The following is a 21,380-nucleotide window of genomic DNA, read 5'->3' as shown; positions in this document are numbered from 1 at the left end:
TAGTGCTCATATTATATGTCTGAATTTTTATTAGTACATAGACTGAGGTCCAACAGGGGATAGTTTTATTTTACCATAGGAGGCAATTCATATTGCCACATGTGGTAAAATCTGAAATAGATTGTTTTCTGATAAGTGTGTTTTAGGAGTGCAAGGCGTGTGTGTGTGTATACAATTATTTGTTTATGTTATGATATAGAGGTTTGACATTCCGGCCATTAGGGCATACACCGCATTGTACATAAAATGATATGAGTAGGAAGTACTGATCACCCCACTGAGTGTACCAAGTCCAGTACATTGATGAAGTGAGTGACCCTGGTAAAAAGAACAGTGTTAGGATATATTCTGAAGTGAGTCTTACCACTGTAAAAGGGAATATACCAACAAATTACCACAGGAGATACTGCACCACAATAAAATACCACTATTTACCACCATAATATAATACCACAGAATTAGGTGTAACTCCAGAATATATCTGAGAGTGGCCACAGACGTGGTGCGATTTATACAAACCTTAAACTCAGACAGAGTTTATCTTCGATGTCGGTTTCCTCTTTCTCCCAAGGTGCTTGGCTGGTCTCGCAAACCGAGAACAACCTAGACTTGAGAACTTGAGCAGTGGGAGAAAAATCTAAGTTTAGAACACCGCAGTAAGAGGAAGAAATGCCCACATTTGAGACTCAACAGCAAATGGGGGAGGCACCCATATTTGTGACTCAGCTTGAGATACTTGAGCAGTGGGAGAAACGCCCACGTCTGAGACACAGCAGCAAATGGAGAAACCCCCTAGATTTAAGACACTTGAGCCTTGTGGGAGATGCCTAGGTCTGAGACCCAACAGTAGATGGATAGACACCTAACTATGAGGAAACAGCAGTAAATGGTGAAACCACCTAGACACTTTAGCAGTGGTTGAAACAACAAAGCTTCAGACACAACGGTAGATGGATAGATGCCTAGTGATGAGACACAGCAGTACATTGAGAAATATGAGACACAGCAGTAAATTGAGAAACCACCTAGATTTGAGACACTTGCACTTTGGGAGAAACAGCCAAGCTTGGGACACTTGAGAAGTTTGAGAAACAGCTACATTTGGAAAACAGCAGTAAATGGACAAACTTTTAAATATGAGATGCAGCAGTGAATGGAGGAAAGAGAGTCGCATCAGCAGGAGGGTAGGAGATGCCATTAAAGTTATAGAGGAGAGTTAGACTAAGTCAGGAGTAAGTCAGAGTTACTCAGTGTAACTTCTTTTGTGAATCGAATAGCCCTCATCAGTGTTAAAACAAAGGTAGGCCGGATTACTCCTAGTGACCTCTTTATGAACCAGCCCTGTAGGGTTAATTGAAATTGTGGTCTCTTATAACTGGTTCCATGTGATGTTACCAAAAACGGTAATACCGAAAAATGTTTTAATAAGATATTTTTACTGAAAAATTCACCAATGTTTTTATGGGGTGGAGGGGCACTCCACAAGCCCCCTGCTTACTAATGCTCATAATCCCACCCTAACAACCCCATACCCATTTCACCCACTTACCCCACCCCATATATATTTTTAAAACATTAAATATTTTTTTCGGTGAAAATGTATTTCTTTTGTTGAAAATGTTTTCGTTGTAACCTTCTTCGGTATTACCCATTCGGTAATATCACTGCATACCCTTATACCTGCCCCAGACATTCTAAAAAATTCATGAAACCACCATGTTTAGATGGGTAAATACTTTTAATCTTTTTCGGTAGTCTGCAAAGAATTCTTATTAAGTGAAATATGCAGGCTTGCCTCGCAGTAGTACAGTTCATCACTGCATGTTATGGTTAAAGCATTACAGGGTCTGAGCTGCTTTTTAAAATAGGATAAGAACATGCAAAAGGCAAGTCTGTGTATGTACTTGTGTATGTAGGTTATTTCTGTGATTGTGCTTTGGGGTGTTTTTTTAATAGTTTTTCACCATAAAATACATAACACATGTATGCTTTTTAAAATATCAGCATTTTTCAGTTCATTTCTTATTCTAAATTCCGCTCGTTTTGTTAATGGATGGAACTCATCAGCCGGTCTGCAAAATATATGCATGTAGGCACTCATCTTTGCCACTCACCTTTCAAGTGGTGAACAGGTCAACACAAGCATGAGTGCGTGGTGCCATTATAAATATAGACCATGAACTCCCCCCCCCCACTCCCTGCAGCACTCGAACTGGGGCTGAAGAGGGAGTTCTGGGAGACCGCTGTTGACCTTCCACCATTATCTGCCCAACACTTGTGTATAGGTGAGTTATAAATGCTATATCATATCATAACATATCATATCAATCTGCCCCACAGCTCAGATACAGCAGTCGCACATCTTCTAAATAAACAGCATGTCTGCATGACTTGCACTCACATCCCTCTGAAACACACCAGCAGAGAACCCCCTATCACACACGAAGGGCAGCTGCCACACCTTCAACTTAGGTCACATCTCTTTCAATACTTCAAATGGGCAAACTTCACCTTGGTTCTCTGCAAATGTGTTCATGTGTGGCACAGAACAGGCACACGTTCATCACAGAAGCTCAGGATACCGCCCTGCATGAACAGACGTCACCAGTGCCATTTCAATAAAAACATATTTTATTGCCAATAACCAATAAAAGTTCATATTCCAATATTGCTCACATTAATGTACAATTTTCACAAAACATAGCTGACAAGATTGTTTTGCAAGCTACACTATACTTCTTTTTTTTTTTTTTTTTTATAGATTTCAACGCCGGAATGCATGCAAACGATGCTGAAACAATAAACACTTCAGGAACACTCACAGGTGTGCAAGTCAGCGGAACAATGTAATGCGAGAAACAATGGAATACAGATATATACATTTTTGTACATACTGCAAGCAACATATACTTTCTTTTTTTAGATTTACATATTATATATACAAATAAAGCTATTCTATTGGGGTGCAAGATATTTGTGATATGGTGTATCCTCTGTAGACCAAGCTATGCTTTCATAAAGATTATGACGTAGAAAGCGGTCTCCGGCCTTCCAGAGGGACCGGCGTTGACGTCCTGAACATATTCAGCCAATCATGACCCCTGTTTGGCAACATTCAGACAAGGGTCACATCCGGAAGGGGGAAACATACTCCCAAATCACAACGCGGATGCAAATCGATTTCAACAAAATCACCCAATTTTGGGAAAATTGGACTGAAGTGACAACAATATTTTTGCAACACTTGCAAGTGACATGTATGTCTTGTTAATGAACGCTGTTCTGGCAGACTGCCGCAAACTGGCTCTGCAGAATTGACCAACTGGATTATCTGAATTATAAGTACAACCAAGTCAAATGAGTGACATATTGATCTTTTTATTCTGCGCCAATTCTCCATGATCTATCAATTTTTGAGCAACATGTGTTCCGCACACTGGAAGAGCACAGCCATTTCATCACACCATGAATTGCTTGAATGTGTTGCCAAACCAGGTTTCTTACTTATTGCAAGAATGAATATATACTCTGAACTGTGGGTAGTGCGATGGGAGCTGGCTGTTGGGCTGCTGGTCTTGTTGAACTTGTGATCCATCTACTCAGACACAAGAATGGTTAGACTTGGGGCCCGATCCATGGAATTTTATGCACGGTTCAAAGGGACTTTGCACTGCTGAAAAGTGACTTTGCACTGCCGACACAAACCCTGATTCATGGAACTGTGCAAAATCATGTTTGCAGTGCAAAATGAACTTTGCACAGTTCCACGAATAAGGGTTTGTGTCGGCAGTGCAAAGTCACTTCTCAGCAGTGCAAAGTCACTTTGAACCGTGCAAAAAATTCCATGAATCGGGCCCTTAATCTTCAATGAGGCACTTCTACCCCATGCTACGAGTGGGTACAGCATATTTATTGGTTGACTATTACAATATCTGACAGTGTGATTATGATAGCAGCGCCTTCTTACTGTACCCATTTCTTGAGAAGTTAAACTTTTTTACACTGTCATCATCTCTACCACTCACCACATCATTGATATTGTGATCAAACACTTAGCAAACCCTATTGCTCAACATATGGTCAGGATGCGTGTATAAATACACCAAAACCCTGCTTGGACATACACCACAAAGGCCCAAAAAACGATAACACTTCATCTCAGTGACTTCCTTCAGCATGTCTTCAGGTGCACCGCTGTGCCTTTAGCTTGGTTTCAACTGAACATTTAAATTAAATAATAAAATACAAAAACAATATTTCGCTTCAGAACATAGAAATAACCTATGTGTAGAACTCTCTTTCCAAAAATAGCACCTGGAAATAAAAATAAAAAAACAATGTTAAATGGGGCTTTAGTGATCTGCTGCCGGAAAGTATAGTGTGAGTGAAGGCTCTGACTAAAAAAATATTTTCTAGGGGTTTTATAACTGCCTGAGAACAAGGGGGTCACAACTGGGAAATGGAGAATTTTTCTCATAAATTTCCACGGTTGCTTTTTGCCTTTTGAACTCACATGACTATGTTTCACAAGGACTTGCATAGGGTTTTCTCACATTTTTAAGAATACTACATTTCCATTGACTTACATTGGAGTTCATGTAGTACAATCAATAATGTTTTAGCTGTGTGCATTCACTCTACTCTAACTGCTCAAAGAGATCCCATGTGTCTTTCCTTTCAGTACATTTTTACGATTGTATCATGGGAGGAATAGGTATAACATCATTTTAATGAAAAGTTATATAACCCTCACTTAAATATAGTGCCAGGGTGTGATCTGGTTTACTCTGGCACCAGCTGTTAAAGCAATACATTACATGATTATATTGTGCAGTATGAGGAATTACTTTTCGGCACACACTTTTAAAGAACATCATGCATTATATTATCAACTGGATGTACCCTGCTGAACACATGGGCTTCAAATTCTTTTTTGCATCTCTAAGTCCACACAGTTTTAGTGAAAGCTCATTCATTGTCTGGCTAACATTCTCCACTCTTCACCCCATGCATTTCCTTTAATTAGTACCCGGCGAGAGACAATGAGATTGTTACAATCTATCTCATTGGCACTCGTCAAGTCCTTACCAACCCAACAAAGCCTTTCGATTCCCTCACACTTTTGAATGGCCACCATGGAAAGGAAGAAGAGACTATGGGCCTCATTACACGGATGGCGGAGAACCATGGCGCTATTAGCGCCATGGTTCATGCTGGTGAAATACCGGCACCGCCTTGGCGGAAAGGGGAATTACTGCCCCATTCCAAAGTTGACGGGGCGGTAATTCCCCCTTCCACCATTGCCCTTCCCCATTCCCATTTTTGGCCCATAGGGCTCAATGGGAATGGGGAAGGCGCTAATTACGGTACCACAAATTGCGGTACCGTAATTAGCTCCCTGGGTCCCTTTGCGGGTTGGTTTTTAACGCCTGCAAAAAGCAGGCGTTGAATCCCCCAACCCGCAAAGGGACCTCGTAGTAAGGCGGTAAGGATTTACCGGTACCGGTATTTTACCGGTACCGGTAAATCCTTTCCGCCATCCGTGTAATGAGGCCCTATGTGTAGTGCCTTCTCCCCTTTCCATGGTGGCCCTCTTCTTTGTTGACTTTTTTTTCTCCACTTTGAATGGCCGCCATGGGAAGGGAGAAGGGACTACGTTTCCCGTTCCATGGCGGCCATTTTATTATTATTTTTTCAGTTGCTGAATGCCAGATCGTTTGACAACTGAAAAAATCATATATTAGTAACCCGGTCTAACGGGCCGGCGTGCTAATAGCAATAAGTCCCAAGCCGGGGGGCATTACTGCTTCAGGTAATGCCCCGGCATGTATTAGGCCCTCGCTTCATTCGGACCTGTAACTATGGGCATTGGGGCATTACCTGAAATGGTAATGCCCACCCTGGCTCTGGGCTTACTGCTTAAGAATATGAGCTGACTTGTTTTATGGTGTCGCATCATTTTTTTCATAACAAGCATAGTGCCTTCATTAATAGGTTGGCAGTAATTCTGAGATTTTTCTGTGGAAATACCACCAAACACATTTGCTTTACTGACACTTGGACTGGATGATTTACTGCTGGATTGTGAGTGGTGGTAAGACAGCCTTGTTCCCTATTTTTGTAGTCCTCAGAACTCTATGGTGTTTTGTTGTGGATTTACCGCTATATGCTGGAGGAAAATCCTTCGCTTCAACTCCAATCTAGGAATTCGGCGGTGTAGTAACATTGACAGTAACTCCCAAAAACAGAATTAACACCAACAATGTATGCATCACTGAACTCGCCATGTGGCCCTTATTGTCTTCTTTAACTATGTGGCATTTTCAATGACAAAGCAATTGAAATGTCTTGTCACAATCAGCCTTAATTGACTTAATACCCAGAGGTTTCTAAGCATGGACCCAGGTATCGAACATGTGTTGCTCTGCATCGTCTTGCTTCTAAGGCGTGCATGTTGCCCCTGAGCTATCCTCCCGAAACACGTTGTACGCCTATATTGGGGAAAGTCTGTTGTATGAGCAAATGATCATGAAGGGTGCACACAAGCAACTGCTTGATCCACATATTGGGGAGGATGAAGCTATCAAGTGGCACTTATAGTAAGAAGTATATAATTGTCTGAGTTTGATGATTATCACACCAAACAAACCCATGCTGATTGCATCCCGAGCGTGAACAAGCGGTATGGCCGTCCATAATAGACTCCCAGCTCTGCGCAGTGTCAGTAAACCAAAAAGGTTTATGGAGTGGTTGCGCGTGGCAAAATACAGAGAATCGACAGAACTGTGATTGTGCGAGTGGAGAATACATCACAACCTCCATTATTCCGAGACAAAATTATAATTGTGGCTAACTGAATGATTTTGAGGTGTTTGGCATTTGTCAGATGATGACTCCCCAGAGATAACGACTCTACCATCCACAGCATGCGTGATCCTTGGAATAAATGTAATTACAGCATTTCCGGGAGGATAGCTCAGGTGCAACATGGTTGCCTTGAAAGCAAGACACCACGGAGCACCACAGGTTCGATCCCCGGGACTGCACTTAGAAACCTCTGGGTATTAAGCACATTATATATAACTTATCATCAACATCAAAGCACACAGGTACTCAATTTTCTTTCTTTAACCCCTTAAGTGCTGGCTTACATTCCTATGCAACTTGGATGAGCATACTCACCCTGACTTAAGCCACACAGGTCCAGCGTTCAGCTTCTGGACTTGAGCGACGATGTGGCCACTGATCCCTATTTTGTAGTACTTTAGTGAAGCCTAAGTGTACATTTGTGGGACTGGGTACATCGGCCTTGGCAGGAAGTCGGTGTGTGCTCATTCGGTGTACCATTGTTGAAGGCGCATTTAGTGCATATTTATTAAGATAGACGAAACGAAGAAGCCACACTAAATTATAGAGGAGCAGGGGTGTGAGCAGGCAAATCTAGGTATTCAGTTCTGATGATGAGTGTTGTCTAAATGTAGGCATGTGGCGTCACCGTGCTGTCGCGTTGGAAGGAACCTTAGCCACACCTCTTTATCTTGAGCTATGCATGATTAGTCATAGCAAAGAAACAGTACCTCTCACACAGGAACAGGTGTGTGGTTAATTCACCTTATTATTTAATGCAATATAAAATGGTGGACAGTATTTGGCAAATAAACTTTGCCATCGTGTGGAACAGCCTGGAAAGAGCAGGGGAGGATCACTGACGTCCTTGTATGACAATCCGCTATGTATGAGATGTCTGACCTTGTGGCGGGAAGTGACCCAATCTCCACGCAACTTCCTCCCGCTTCCACATTTGGTTTCACGTCTGTTCATTGTGTACCTCTATCATTATGTCATCCTTGTTGAGTTAGTGCAACATACACAGATAAGGATCGGGTTGAGCAGGCATGCACGCATTTGTGTGCTGCGATTATTGTTGCTAATGCCACATAGACTCTATGTTCGTTTTTGTACGGAATAATATACACACATGCACATATTATAGTGCACTAATAGCAAAATATGGCCAAAGTGGCAATTAAGTAGGGCCTTAACGGAAAGAAAAGTCAGCTCATATACTTAAGCAATAGGCCCAAAGGCAGTGGGGATTAACATTTCAGGTAATGCCCCGGGGCTCATAGTTACAGGACCGAGTGAAGCGAGGAAACCTGTCCGGATCCCGGCCCTCGAGGCCTAGAGTTAGACAACCCTGCTACCTCCTCTATCCAAAACAATGGCATCACTTTACCATTTGAACTATGAAACTGGAGTGGGGCTGTCCCACTTCATGCAACAGCATGGTCTATTATCGGAACGGGAATGCGGGTTGGAAGAGGAAATAGTTGGATGGTCCAAACCAGGGGGAGAGGTAGGGCATTAGCATGCCAATCCCAAAAACACTAGAATCACCAGATGTATCATTGTATTGCCTTGCCAGACTAGCAGCTTTACCAGTTTTCATCTGTGGTATTATCATAAACTATCTTTCATTCCCTGTGTGCATTCATTACCCAACACAACCAACCATGAACCTGTCAACATACAACGTCACCTTTCTTGATTTCTGCAGCGATTCCCTCTAAGCCTCCAGCAACCAGGAGCCCCCACAAATCTTCTGGCTGCCACCGGATGCCACGTCCATCCCGACACTCTGAACTTTGCTCCTCTCTTGCGAGGCAAGCACAGATACAAACAGATGCCTAGATTTGATTTGAATACTTCCGGGTGATTTTACTTAGCTCACAAGGAGACTAAACGTTTGCAAGCCTGTCCTTAGCTTAGTGGGAAGGAATTGTCATGGTAGCGACTCTATTCAGAGGCCTTCCTGAAAATCCTCATTTTAAAAAGTCATCTAAATCAAATCCTCTCCTTAATCAACAAAAGCCTTAGTTGAAACAACTCACGTCTCCATCTCTGAACCACTTACACTACTCGTGCAGACGGTCCTTACACATGGCAGCAATTTGCCTTGAAATACACTACATTAAGGGCCTGATTCACAGAGCGTTTTTCCTATGAGATTGCACCATTATAAAACGCATATGTGAATCAGGCCCCAAACCATAATGGAGCAATTTCCCTGCTCCCACCTCCAGCTCTACCATGCACCCACTCCATGACAGCGGCTAACCCAGTCTCACTGTGCTGACTTTCATCTTGGGCTCTCCCCTCTGGATAAAACACATACTCAAGTGATGCTGCTACAAACCACTTACAATCCTACTGTCACCCAGTACTACAATGCTGCCACACCTCAGGCTTCCCATCTGCCCCCCGCCCCCTCCATCCACTTAGCACCCCACTCACCCCCTATTACAGGGAAATGTGCTGCAAGGCCACCAATGTGGCAGAGGGGTCCTATACAAGACCTCTTAACATTACATTATCACGTATGGAGTGAGGTTGTCGTCTAGTCATTTACATATATATACTAGTGTGAAAGCCTGTGTACACGTACACGGGCCAAGGTGCATGAGGAGAGACATTTTCAGAGGTGTTAATACAGTATGTGGTATATTTGGTTGTAATTGATTGTAATTCGTTTTAATAGAAGACAAATATCTTGTAGGTCTTCGTTCACACAGTAGGGGCACTATATATTTCCTAAGGCAACAGCTCCCTCTAGTGGTGACAACAGGCTGCATAGGACTGCATCGGACAAACGTACAGCTAGCCTAAACATTTTTCGAAGGCAACAGCTTATTTCCTAAGGCAGCCGCTCCCTCTTGCAGTGATAAAATGTTAAGCGGGCAGTCTCTACTGCGCATGACTACATCCGACAAACATACATCTCGCATTTTATTATATTTTATGATATATGTTTTAAATAAACAGGACTTTTTCCAAACAATCCCCAATGCAACTTTAAAGTGGCAAAACACTTGTACATTCAGCCATGGCACCTGCTGTTCAGTTGGTTTTAGATGGTGCCAAGTGGTGCTCAAAGAAAGTGGTGCCTCTGCCCTAGTTATTACTTTGTAAAATAGCCTAGCGGACGGGTACTCAATGGGCTAATAACAGAAATCTAGGGATGTGGATATTGCCATCTGTGTAATTATGTCCAAGTAATTTCCATTCAGGACATGATGAATATAATTTAGGCATTTCAGAATAAAATAGCCAATTAAAATAATGTGTTTGCTTGGGGCTCTAGTGTAAGTGAGGCATCTGCGGTGATCCCTTCCCCATCTGCAGAATGAATGCTACAAGGCTAAACTGTGAGGGTCTGCACAAGTTTAGTTGTGGTTGCAGCATGCTCCGAGGGCACCAGAAGTAAGATTTGCTGACAAAGAAAAATCTTTGTTCCTCCTGCCGTGGATAGTCCGCAAAGTTTCTGTGGGAGGAATCTTCTATTCACAACCATCTGGATCTGAACATAACTGTCTGTCTTTGACAGACTTCTAATTTCAGACACGTGATCCCTCCCGATGCAGCAAATGGCCCAGCAAATCCCACACTGACCCCATGTGGTTCATACCAGTTTGTTGTTTCTTCCCTTAGGACGTGTGGTCTTATGGCGTTCTATGTGATCTGATCGAAAAGTTTTCCTCAATTGTGTTTTTTACTGGTCGATTTTGCTGCAAATATATTTCGGACGAGACGCCCTGCAACCCCCAACCCCAACATGTATTTGGGGCAAAATCCATTGTAAAAATATTCAATTAATTCTTCGACGAAATCTTCTGCGGACAAAACTCCCTATACAGTCTTACGGTTAGTGCTTCTTGTCTCTTGTTTAGTAGAAAGCCCCAAAACTCGAAGTGAGGATTAAACTTCAGGACATATTCAAGAAGGCTAAGTTGCATAGTTTAACAGACGCTGCCACAAATCCATAGTTTTTTTAAAGAGAATGCTCAGAAACACAGCAGATAATGATGTTCTCGGCAAGCGGTGTCTTCAGAAATGTACAAAGACTTGACCAAGTAAATGTATGACAGAGTAAATGCCTAGAGAAATGAATGTAGGGAAAGTATGTGTAGAAAGACTTTTTGTGGCAAGTAAAGGGGGGATACCTTCACCGATGCCAGTCATGCTTGTGTTTCCGGGGCAACAAAGTCATCAGAAGAACTAACAGTGTTATCAGTGTGAGAAATGTATGTTGAAATGTTTCTGTCTGGGATAGGGTTTTGAGCACCTTGCCTTGGTAGCCTCAACAGTTAAAGAACTGGCAACACCTTCTCTTCTTAAATCTTCAGTACTCCGTCACTGTATCTGCCTTTTGAGAACCTGCTTTTCTGCACCATTCTGCTGTGAGTACTGACACAGCCAGTTGAGCCTGCGAAAACACACCAAACAAAACACGAGCACCCCTTTAAAAACTGCAATCCACCGAGAAAACGTTGTTTTCTCGACCAGTACACATTCATCGAAAAGTAAGTTGCTGTTACCAAGTGTTATTGACAAAATCCTGCAAAATGACATGTCAGACATCGACAGACTGTGCGATAGTTCATGCTTTGCCACTGAAGCTGCATGGTGTTGTTTGTCATGGGCAGTTGTGTGTGTGATCTGTTGCACGTACCGCATCAGTGTCAAAATGGCCGAACATGGAGTGTGCGGATCTTGGGATCAAAGCTATAAAACAGCTCCATTTCACGAAGATTGATGATATAAAAATGTGTGCGGCCTGAGCATTCTGAAAGCCAGACACATCAAATAGCACTTGACATATACAGTCCAAGAGAGTCCAAAGTTACAATTCACTTTAGTTGATGGCGTCCGATCTCTGAGTTCGGAGCCCGATTGCAAAAGTGGCATGCTACGGTAGTAAACAAAAAAGTCACAGCAGTGATCCTGCCATGAACGATGTATTTCTCTGTCAAACGTGTGCAATTGCCTCGCGGGCTTCACAGCAAATGATGCATGCAAAGGTACAGTCAAAAAGATGAGTCTGCATTAATGGCAACAGTCCACCTTGCATTCACTGCACTGGCAGAAAATGTTATTGAGACACAACCTCAGAACTGACCTTAAGTTATAGCGGGATTTCAGCCACCACTGCATGTGCATTTAAGTGAAATTCAATGGTCTGTGATCACTGCACTATCGATGAGCATTGTATGGCTTATATTACTAGAATAGAGTATCTTTCAATGTTAATTCTGCTCATGGATGACTTTCTAAGATAAAAAATAGAAATCAGCATCTACGAACACAATTAGTTAGAAACAACATCACTAAGTCGAGCCGCAGCGAAGCAGACTGGTTCGTTTTGTTGACAAGACACGTAGAGCTTGACAAGTGAGGATGCGGTTTTCTTGGCAAAAAGGGCGCATGGAAATAGCACTATGTCGGAGCCCATGCATGCGCTGAATATGATCGTCTGAATCCAAGTCACTGTTGGCAATGGGCACACCAATGTCATTCTCGGCTTCGCAACAACTGAGGAAATTTGGCAGTATTCCGCTACTGTCCATCCAGCCAAGAAGGATCACCAAGAGAGATATTGCAAGCAAAATGTTGTCTGGATGCATGTTACGAACACACTGAAGGAGACCAAAAGGAAAGAAAGGGTTCTTCGGGTCTCAAAGCAGAACCGTTGAAAAGGATATCAGTGAACAATGCCTGGAACGCCATCCCACATTACGAAAGAAGTGTAGAAAGTTCCCACCCATAAAAACTTTCCAGGATATACTTGCTCATAAATGTATACAGTCTCTCACATTCTCCCAAAAACATCTCGAACTTTTCAAGAAAATTCATGAGATGCTTCTTGAATAGCAAGTGGAGGAGAAGAGTATAAGCCCGCGTTCTGCAAAGCAACATATGCAATATTTTCTTTTTAATTGTATCCGTTGAACAACACTTCCCTTATTTCATTCTTGACCCAATGGCCTTTGCTGAGTGTAGGTGGATTTTCTGGCATTCGTTGGCACGGCCTCCAGTATAGAAAGGTTTCTCACATTGACCGTCTTTGAAAATTGAGCACCATATGGAATATCCTTCTCAAAGACAGGTGCAATGGTAGTGCCGTCACACCACTTGGAGGATCAGTTCAGGGATGCACACACTACCTTCCGCAAACAATAACGATAATTCGGACTTGAAGCTGAACTTTGTCGTCTGCCTTAGAGCGAGAAGATAAAGTCATGTGAGGGTCTTCCATGAATGGTGATCTTCCTTATACCACGGAACCTTTGGAAGAAGACAGGTGGATAGATTGTATCCTTGTTGCCAACGTCCTCTGCAAGTCCGCCAAAACATCCTGGCCCGTCGTTTCACCGTTCTTGTCATACAGTAGCTGCTTGAATGCCTCATTTTCAATAAGCACCATCATATTCTTCAGAAAATAGCCTTCGCAATAAGCAGTCAGCTCCGGAACTCCAAGAAACTAAAGGAATGGCAAACAAAAGTTAAGGATTACTTGTCTGTGTTGTATTCCATATTTAAACCAAGTCAGGGATTGAAAACAAGATATGCTTGCATTCTTTCCAGGCAAAAAGATGTACATTTCTGTCTATCAGTAAGGGAAACTCTCCCCTGCTAAACCTGCTTAACTCCCCACTGAATTCAGCACTAAACCTGCATCTGGGCCACTCTCAGCAACCTCGGTCCAGGGCCCAGCCACTCTCCACTTGCACTGCCTCCCTGGCTCCCCCGCACTGTGGGACTGTCACTGTATCCCTACAGCCCCCTTCCCAGCACTTGCTCTGCACTTACCTCGCACTTGCCACCAGCTGGCCCTTTTTATTTATTATTTATTATTTATTATTTTTTACGCTACTTACCCTGTACTGCACTTTCCCCCCCACCTCCTCCCCCTGCACTTCCTCCTTTTTCCCCTTACCTCCGCACTTGCGCGATCTGAATGACACCTGGCCTAGTAGGATCGTTTGTCTGTCTTCCCCTTGTTTCCCTCCCTCCCTGCCTCGTCGCGCCTTGAAACACTTGTGTATAGGCGCGTTACAAATACCATATCATATCATTACAAATACCATATCATATCATATCATATCATATCATAAAGAAAATGCATGTTTATTTTGTAGATAGAAGCAATTGTCTAAGGACCCATGTCCTTGTGGGTTTTCTGACTTACTATCCGTTAACTGTGACCTGATTCCTGAGATCGAGTCCATTTGCTTAAGAATCACCCATTTGGCGTTGGGACATTTTACCATATTTTTCTGTGGTATTTTATTTGGGGAGTGAGGAGTCAGGGAGTAGGGAAGAAGGGGGGTTGGGTGTCTTGGGTGGGAGGGTGGGGTGCATGAGTGGCTTCCCCCCACCCCAAACAAAATGCCAACCTGGCACCCAAATACCTGTCCAACAGCCTCATACGATATCCAGCCCGCCGGACTAGAACCGCTCAGACTCACTGCATCAAGATCCCACAGTTTAATCTACAATGAGCTGGATGGATCAGCTTCCCTGTCCTAGCAGCTAAAAGCTGTAACGCGCTCCCCACTACACTAAGATCAGAACCTTCCTACCACTTATTTGGGAAAAATGTCAAGTTATGGCTACACGAGCAAGAACGTAGCAAATCTTCATAATACTGCCCACTTTGTGCAGCTTTTCCTCTGACCTTGTAACTATTCTAACTGTATATATATATATATATATATATATATATATATATATATATATATATGCTCGCCTATGAACCTGTTAAAGTTATTTGTATATATGTAGTATTGTAAAGTGTTAGCTTATCGCTTTAATTATGTAACCTGTAAGCTAAGTGCCCAGTTGCCTCAGGGCTTGGGGCGCTCTACAAATAAATAAAATAAACTAAATGAGATATCATATCACAGATCCCTTCGCTTTGCACCCATGTTCTTATTTATTTATTTATTCACATTTGTTGAACGCACAACAGCCCGAAGGCATCGTGGCGCTTGTTACAGTGGGTGATCATAGCTTAGTTACATACAAATACAGACAAGCATACTAAGAAAAGTTAGTATACACAGTTAGTGAAGCATGAGGATAGTGGTGGGAGAGTGTAGGCAGTTTGCTGAAGAGGGCAGTTTTAAGGTTTTTCCGAAAGGCATGGAGAGACGGTTCAGCTCTTATTACAGTAGGGAGCACGTTCCATAGCTTAGGGGCAAGGTATGGGAAACCTATCCCTCTTGCCTTTGCCCTGCTGATGCGCGATACAGTGAGTTGGTTGGAGTAGCATGATCTAGTGGGCCTGGTCTTAACTGGCTTGCTATTCAATAACTGTAACCTGCTTCAACTATATTTTATTAAATGGGAGATCTAAGAAATATATTTGACCTACTTGTCCTTGCATGGACCACTTGCCCTTCCCACTACACATCATTGTGTTTTTCCAGAGGATGAGCAATTGTCACTATACACGAGCAGGACCTATTTCATTCGATGGTAGTCCAGTAAAGTAATTTTCATTCTCGGTTTTACAGTCCTAAATATATAACATGAAATTCAGTGCTTCAGCTCCCAAAATGCAACAGGACTGGTCTAGCCTCCCCCGAATGATGAAATGGGATATTCTGGCACGTACTTAAATAATGCTCATCAAACAGTTTCACTCTGCATGGAACAACCTTGAAGAACACCCAAGAAACCCTGTATTCTCTGGCGTTGATGATGCTGCAGTGCAATCATTTGCCGCATCGTGCAATGTGGTGTGCTGTAATATCTTTTTAACAACAATTTCCATGGGACAAGGAAAGGGGTAGAAGGAGAGGACCTAGGTTTCAGAGGTGACAGGAGTAGGAAAAGGAAGTCCCATGTCCATGTTACCAACAGGAAATGAAACTAGCTGTTAACGTTCTTGCAAAAAAGGAAGTGGGCAAAAAAGTTGCCAACAATAGCCTTGAGGACAATGATGGAATGCTGGCTAATCTTCCCCCGCCGCAATCTCATTCCGCACTTCAGGAGTCAGGCTGACCACACCTTCAGCATCCCCAATTGGGCAGAATTCAGCCCAATCAGGAGCCCAAATCCCAGCATTCCGGCGTATCACGGCTCCACTAAGGACCCTCTCACGCATAGCCGCCAGCAGTAAGTGGGAGTGGATTTCTTTATACCCGAATTGTCTGATAGTGTGAAATTGGGGAGCGGAATGTGGTGATTCCGCTAAATAGGCAAACAGAGCTGCTCAAGACCCTGGAGAAGATCCTCAGATGTATGGAAGGGGCGGGTGGAGCACATTGGGATGGAATGTGCCAGTGGTTAGGGCAAGAGGCACTGGAAAGGGTGATTATGGAGTGAAGGAGAATTGAAATGTGATAAGGGCTTTGCCAATTTGAGGTTAGTTACGGGGAATACCAAAACAAAATAAAGGCAGAATTATTTCTATATGTAAATGATTTAAACTTACATTATGTTCAAATGGATATGAGATGGAATTGCCATCCATAAACGCATGCTAGGTTATGTACTAACGATGAAATAGTGTCTGTAAACGCTCTTAATGTGCCGGTCTTCTGGTCTTACAGAGCATTGGCTTTTTCTGTGGTTCCAGACATGTGCACTGGTCCAATTGTTATCTGGACATTTATAGAAAAGGGGTGAAAGATGTCCCGTCGTAGCCGGTAGGCCCGAACCTACCATGGATGGTCGCTATAAGGGATGAGCTGACTATCATGGGGTGGGAACGTCATTGGCTCTATCCTGAATTAATCCCAAGACATGATGGAGGTCATTGGAGTGTGGTAGGCCGATACTGATGGTGGACACATGAACCGCATCACTAACTCTTCAGAGCAGGTCTCCGTCTCACATTAGGTCCTTCACTGAGAGCCTGAACCCAATGGCCTCCATGTTTCTAAGCTGATCAAAGACCCTGCCTTGCACTGGACCCAGAATTCTTAAAAAGTTGCCAAGTAATGGATTGCCACCACGTTAGGTTGCTGGGCTGTTCCAATGGAAGTAACCAAATATACCAGGGTGCCTGGTCATTCTGGGTGAAGGAACTATTTGAACAATCCGACCCTCTGGTATCTTCTGACATTTACCTTCAGTGTCCCCTTATAGAGATAGGCAGTGTTTGTAGTCCTTCAGAAGCACATAAATATCACACATGTTTTCCTGTAAGCTTCTTTCAAGTGTCCATAAAGAGCAGCCAGGCAGACTGTGCTGATATAGGGGGACCGGATTGTTTGATAGTTCCTTTAAGACTCAACACATTACAAGGTGGGCGGTAAGGGATTACCGGCACTGGTAAGGGCACCGGTGCCGTAATCCCTTACCGCCCTACTACGAGGTCCCTTAGCGGGTCCCTCCCCTAACGCCTGATTTTACCAGGCGTTAGGGAAGGGACCCGCTAAGGGACTTCAGAGCTAATAACGGTACCGCAAATTGCGCTACCGTTATTAGCTCCTTCCCCTCTCCCATCGAGCCCTATGGCGTCTATTTGGCGTCGACATTTTCATTGCCACGGTTACGGGCGGTGCAGTGATCACATAGATTTGTCTAATGCACATCATATTTTAAAAAAAACGAAAAAATTAATTGAAAATAAGAGTTAAAAAATACAACAGACAAGAATTATACCATGGCATTATTATCTAGAATTTCGGTTTATAGTGTGTACAATTGATTTTTCATTATGTTATAATGGCCATTTTCACAGAAAATAGTTACAGCAATAGTTTACAAATGCACAGGATGCACTATACCTTGGCATGATTGTAAATATCCACACAGTTATCTGTGCTGATACTTTTAGCGCAGATGATCTCACAGTGACGTTGCAAAGCTTCGAGATGAAAGAATTTTGCGGCAGATAACAGCTGAAAAAGAAATCAAGAACGGTACAGGTTATGCCATCAAAGGCCGTGCAATGAGTGGGCCAATCACGCTACCAATTAAGCAGTCGACATCTCGAAAATAGGGCAAGACTGGGATTCGAGATTCTGAAACTTCATTGTAAGAGTGGAGCAAGTTTCTCGAGGGGGAAAGATGGCTGCAAACCTTTGTTGCTTTGGTGCTGTTCTCCTGGAGCCATCAGATGAGGGCCTTCCATTTGCACAGAGCAAAGCCTTGTGTAATTAATGTCCCTTTTGTCCCTGCTGTATTTTTTGTGCCAGTGCATTGCCTCCCAGCTTTGAGATGGCGGCAAATGTCCCCAAAAGTGTGGAAAATATCTCTGACGAAACCCCTTCCCAGTTGGGTGTACCAATAGCTCAAAGTGGCAATGAAGTGGGAGAGGCTTTGGCAGGGGGCATTGGGTGCCCCAGCAGTTGTGGACAGACATTAGTTTTGAAGTGGACCCAAACAACCTCTGCCTCAGTATTTTTCATATTACTGCATAAGGCTAGTTCCACTGCGATGGAACCAGGTTCAAAAATACTGAATGTGTAGTTAATGCAGCAACCATACGTGGGCATATACGGGCGATAACCGCCCGCCAGCTTGCAAGGGCCTCAGCGAGGTCTCATGGCTGTTACCGGCGCTGGACGCCCCCCTGCCCTAAGCAGGGGTTAGTGCTATTTGCACCGCGGGGCTCAACTAGGGTCTAAATATTCTTTTTGTTATTTTTTGTTATGGGAGTTGGGCTCCACATGTTTTGCTTGAGCCCAATCGCCCCAAAAAAACAGGATTACTGCCACCATAGTTCTATTGTGGTGGCCTTGGGCAGGAAGGAGGTCTGGAACAGGAGCGCAAAGGGGAATGGCACAGGATGTCTTTGGGGGCTTAGGGCAGGGTGGGGGTATGAGGAGGCAGCAGGGAGAGGCTCCCTGTTGCCTCACCCACAATCAAGATGGCGGCACCTGGGGAAGGGCCTCGGGTGGCTAGAAAACACAACTCCTGCGGTTAACTGTGTGTTCTCACCTGTGTTTCCACCCACCTGATTGGCTGAGCATCTTTCCCTGGGTGCAAATGTAATGTAACTTTATTTCCTGCATCATGAAATGGTTAGGAAATAGTCCCATCTCAGACACCATCCCTCAGTATAATATTTCTCGTCTTCCAATAGAGCAAAGATGAATTACTTGCTTCAGAGAAATTACAAAGCTCTACTGCTGGAAGGGAGGGCTGATTGTTTTAAAAACATATGCTCATATTTAAATGAGCACACATACCAAAAGTGTACATTTTCCGCACCGATTTTCTTTTGATGTGAAAGGTATTACACTTATTTCCTGAAGTCCATGTTTTTGCTGTTCAGTTCAGGATTTGCCTCACCTCAGCTAGCCTCTGCTCCTTTGTATTACAACTAAAATCCTGTCTGTTTCTATGAAAAGGTTAGCATGCCATCTTTTACCTTACGGGTCCTAAAAGGTGCCTGCTTTGGGAGCTGGCAGGCTTTGTTTGTTCGCACCAGTCCACCGTGTTAATTGGTGCTTCCAGGTCCCGTTTTAAAGTCACATGCCAAATTAAACATCCTTTAGTTTTACATGTGGTGCCAAATACAGACGTTGGTATACCTTTTAAATTCAAAATAACGCATCCATTTCTAACTAAGACTCCTTGAAAACTATACCAGTAAGTTTACATTTCAAATGAAAATGGCTTTTGCTAAGTCAAACAAGTGCTTGTGTATCTTGCCTGAGTTTCTCACATAACAGCCAAAGCACTCCACACACGCTGGGGCAGCGCAGGTGGGCCTTCCCGACCACAAAAGCACCAGTGAATATTGCCCTGTTGCCATTTCATGGACGATGGCTTGACATTAGCAAAGCCTGTGACTGGGGCCTTCATTTCTGGAGCCAAAGTCGCAAGACAGCTTTGAGTGAACTGTTTTAAACAATGATTAATTATACCGTTACTCGTATTTATTGAGAAGGGTGAATTTAAGCTGCCCTACAAATCCTGTGATATAGTTCAAAGGGCCAAATTCTCCCACCAAAAAATAAAAATAAAATCAAGTATTTTACAGCAGGTACACTTTGATTTTGACATAATTGCACTTTGCCCGTACCTACCATTTCATGTAATGTGGAATTGGTTCCTGCAACATGCGGCTCGCCAGATGTTTTGGACTACAACCCTCTTGATCCTTCGCTATTGACTGTTGTGGCTAGGGTTGATGGGCGTGGTAGTCCAAAGCATCTGCACAGCCCAGAGTTGTGGACCCCAGAACCTTGTCAATTGAACTAATCAATTAACCCAAAAATAGAATGCCAAGCGTGGACAACAACTCTAAACCTTCTTGGGGCTCAGAGATTTTCATGGAAGGAGTTCTCGCCAGGAGTGAACAAGAATCCAGGGCGGGGCATTTTATTACCTGACTGCGAACTGGAAACAGTGGGATCCTTCAGCCTCTTGTTGATCTGGGCGCTATCTGCACATTATGGGCCTGATTCAAATAGCCTTTTCCAATGGGATTGCACCATTATAAAGCACTTCTGTGAATCTGGCCCCAAGTGTCCTGCACTTAAAACTGCTTAGAGGCGTTGCCCCGATCCCTTCTTGTCATGGTGGTTGGGAGACTTTCCTTTCCAGGTTGAAATGGAACTTGGACACGTAGGGAATGAAAAAAACTACTCATCGAAGTTGAACGTACAATATGGACCCATATTTTAGCAATGGTAATTAGCGAGGATCATGCAGCCGAAAGTGACAGAGAATTACTTTATGGGTCTATTATACCAGGTGGAAAGAATTCCCATTGGTGAGGCAGGGAAATGAGGTAGGAGGGACACTTAGAGCTGGGGGAAGCGCCCTCTTCCATTATGGTCACCCTGTAGATGGTCTATGGAGGATTGCACTAGGTCTCCCCCTCATTCCAAAACTCATTAATACAGCCACTCATATACTCCCAGACCCTACGAGCAAGACATAGTTTAGAGGCTGTCCATCATGACGACAGTCCGTGAGCGATCGAAGGCACGCAAGCTCTTTCTGCGATCTGAACTGCGGATGGGATCGCCAAATTCATGTGGCAGCAGGGAACAAAGGGAAAACTGTGACCAATCATGGGCAGTCGTTAAGGGGAGCGAAGAACCCACAGACTGGTCCATGGAAACCATGGTAGGATCGGCTGGTGCCGTGACAGGGGACTGGGGCGGGACATAGGACCTCCATTCAATCCTCAGTCAAGACACATAGCAAAGCTCAGGTACCTCCACTGAAGCCCGCACGGTACCAGTTACTGTAGAACATAGGTATACAAGGGGTGTTGGCCAGCCAGGTGTGAGGGAGTTATTATCATGGAGGTATGTGAAGACAATAACAGGGAGGAAGGAGGAAGGAGAAGGGAAACAATGGAATTGGATGATGGCAAGAACAGGAGAGAACATTAAGGTGGGAGGAGAAAAGCGTGGATAGATTTGGAGGAGGGTAAGACGCGAAGCGTGAAGAAAGGAGGAAAGAAGGGAAAGGACCGAGGTGGAGGAATGAAAGCATGGAGTAGTAGAAGGGAAAGAATGGAGATGGGGAAGGGCAAGACGAAGAGAGATGGGAGAGAGGGAAACAGTAAGGATGGGGATAATTCCATAAGGGTGGGACAGAGGAATTAAAGCAGCAGACAGTAC

General features: G+C 43.7%; 1 protein-coding gene across 2 annotated transcripts in view; it reads right to left on the bottom strand.

Annotated features, from left to right (window-relative positions):
• Nucleotides 1-2,613: 2,613 nt before the first annotated feature.
• Nucleotides 2,614-21,380, bottom strand: part of ABTB3 (ankyrin repeat and BTB domain containing 3) — an 849,439-nt gene continuing 830,672 nt past the window's right edge. For both annotated transcript variants that reach the window (XM_069628275.1, XM_069628276.1), the window contains 2 exons: nucleotides 17,580-17,693; nucleotides 2,614-13,318 (listed from right to left, as the gene is read on the bottom strand). In XM_069628275.1, coding sequence (XP_069484376.1) covers nucleotides 13,109-13,318; nucleotides 17,580-17,693 — 324 coding nt within the window. In that variant the 3' untranslated portion in view covers nucleotides 2,614-13,108. The remainder of the gene's footprint in view (nucleotides 13,319-17,579; nucleotides 17,694-21,380) is intronic.

The sequence above is a fragment of the Ambystoma mexicanum genome, chromosome 12, assembly GCF_040938575.1.
Source record: "Ambystoma mexicanum isolate Mex_15411 chromosome 12, UKY_AmexF1_1, whole genome shotgun sequence".
NCBI lineage: Eukaryota > Metazoa > Chordata > Amphibia > Caudata > Ambystomatidae > Ambystoma > Ambystoma mexicanum.
This window is presented reverse-complemented; position numbering and strand designations above follow the sequence as displayed.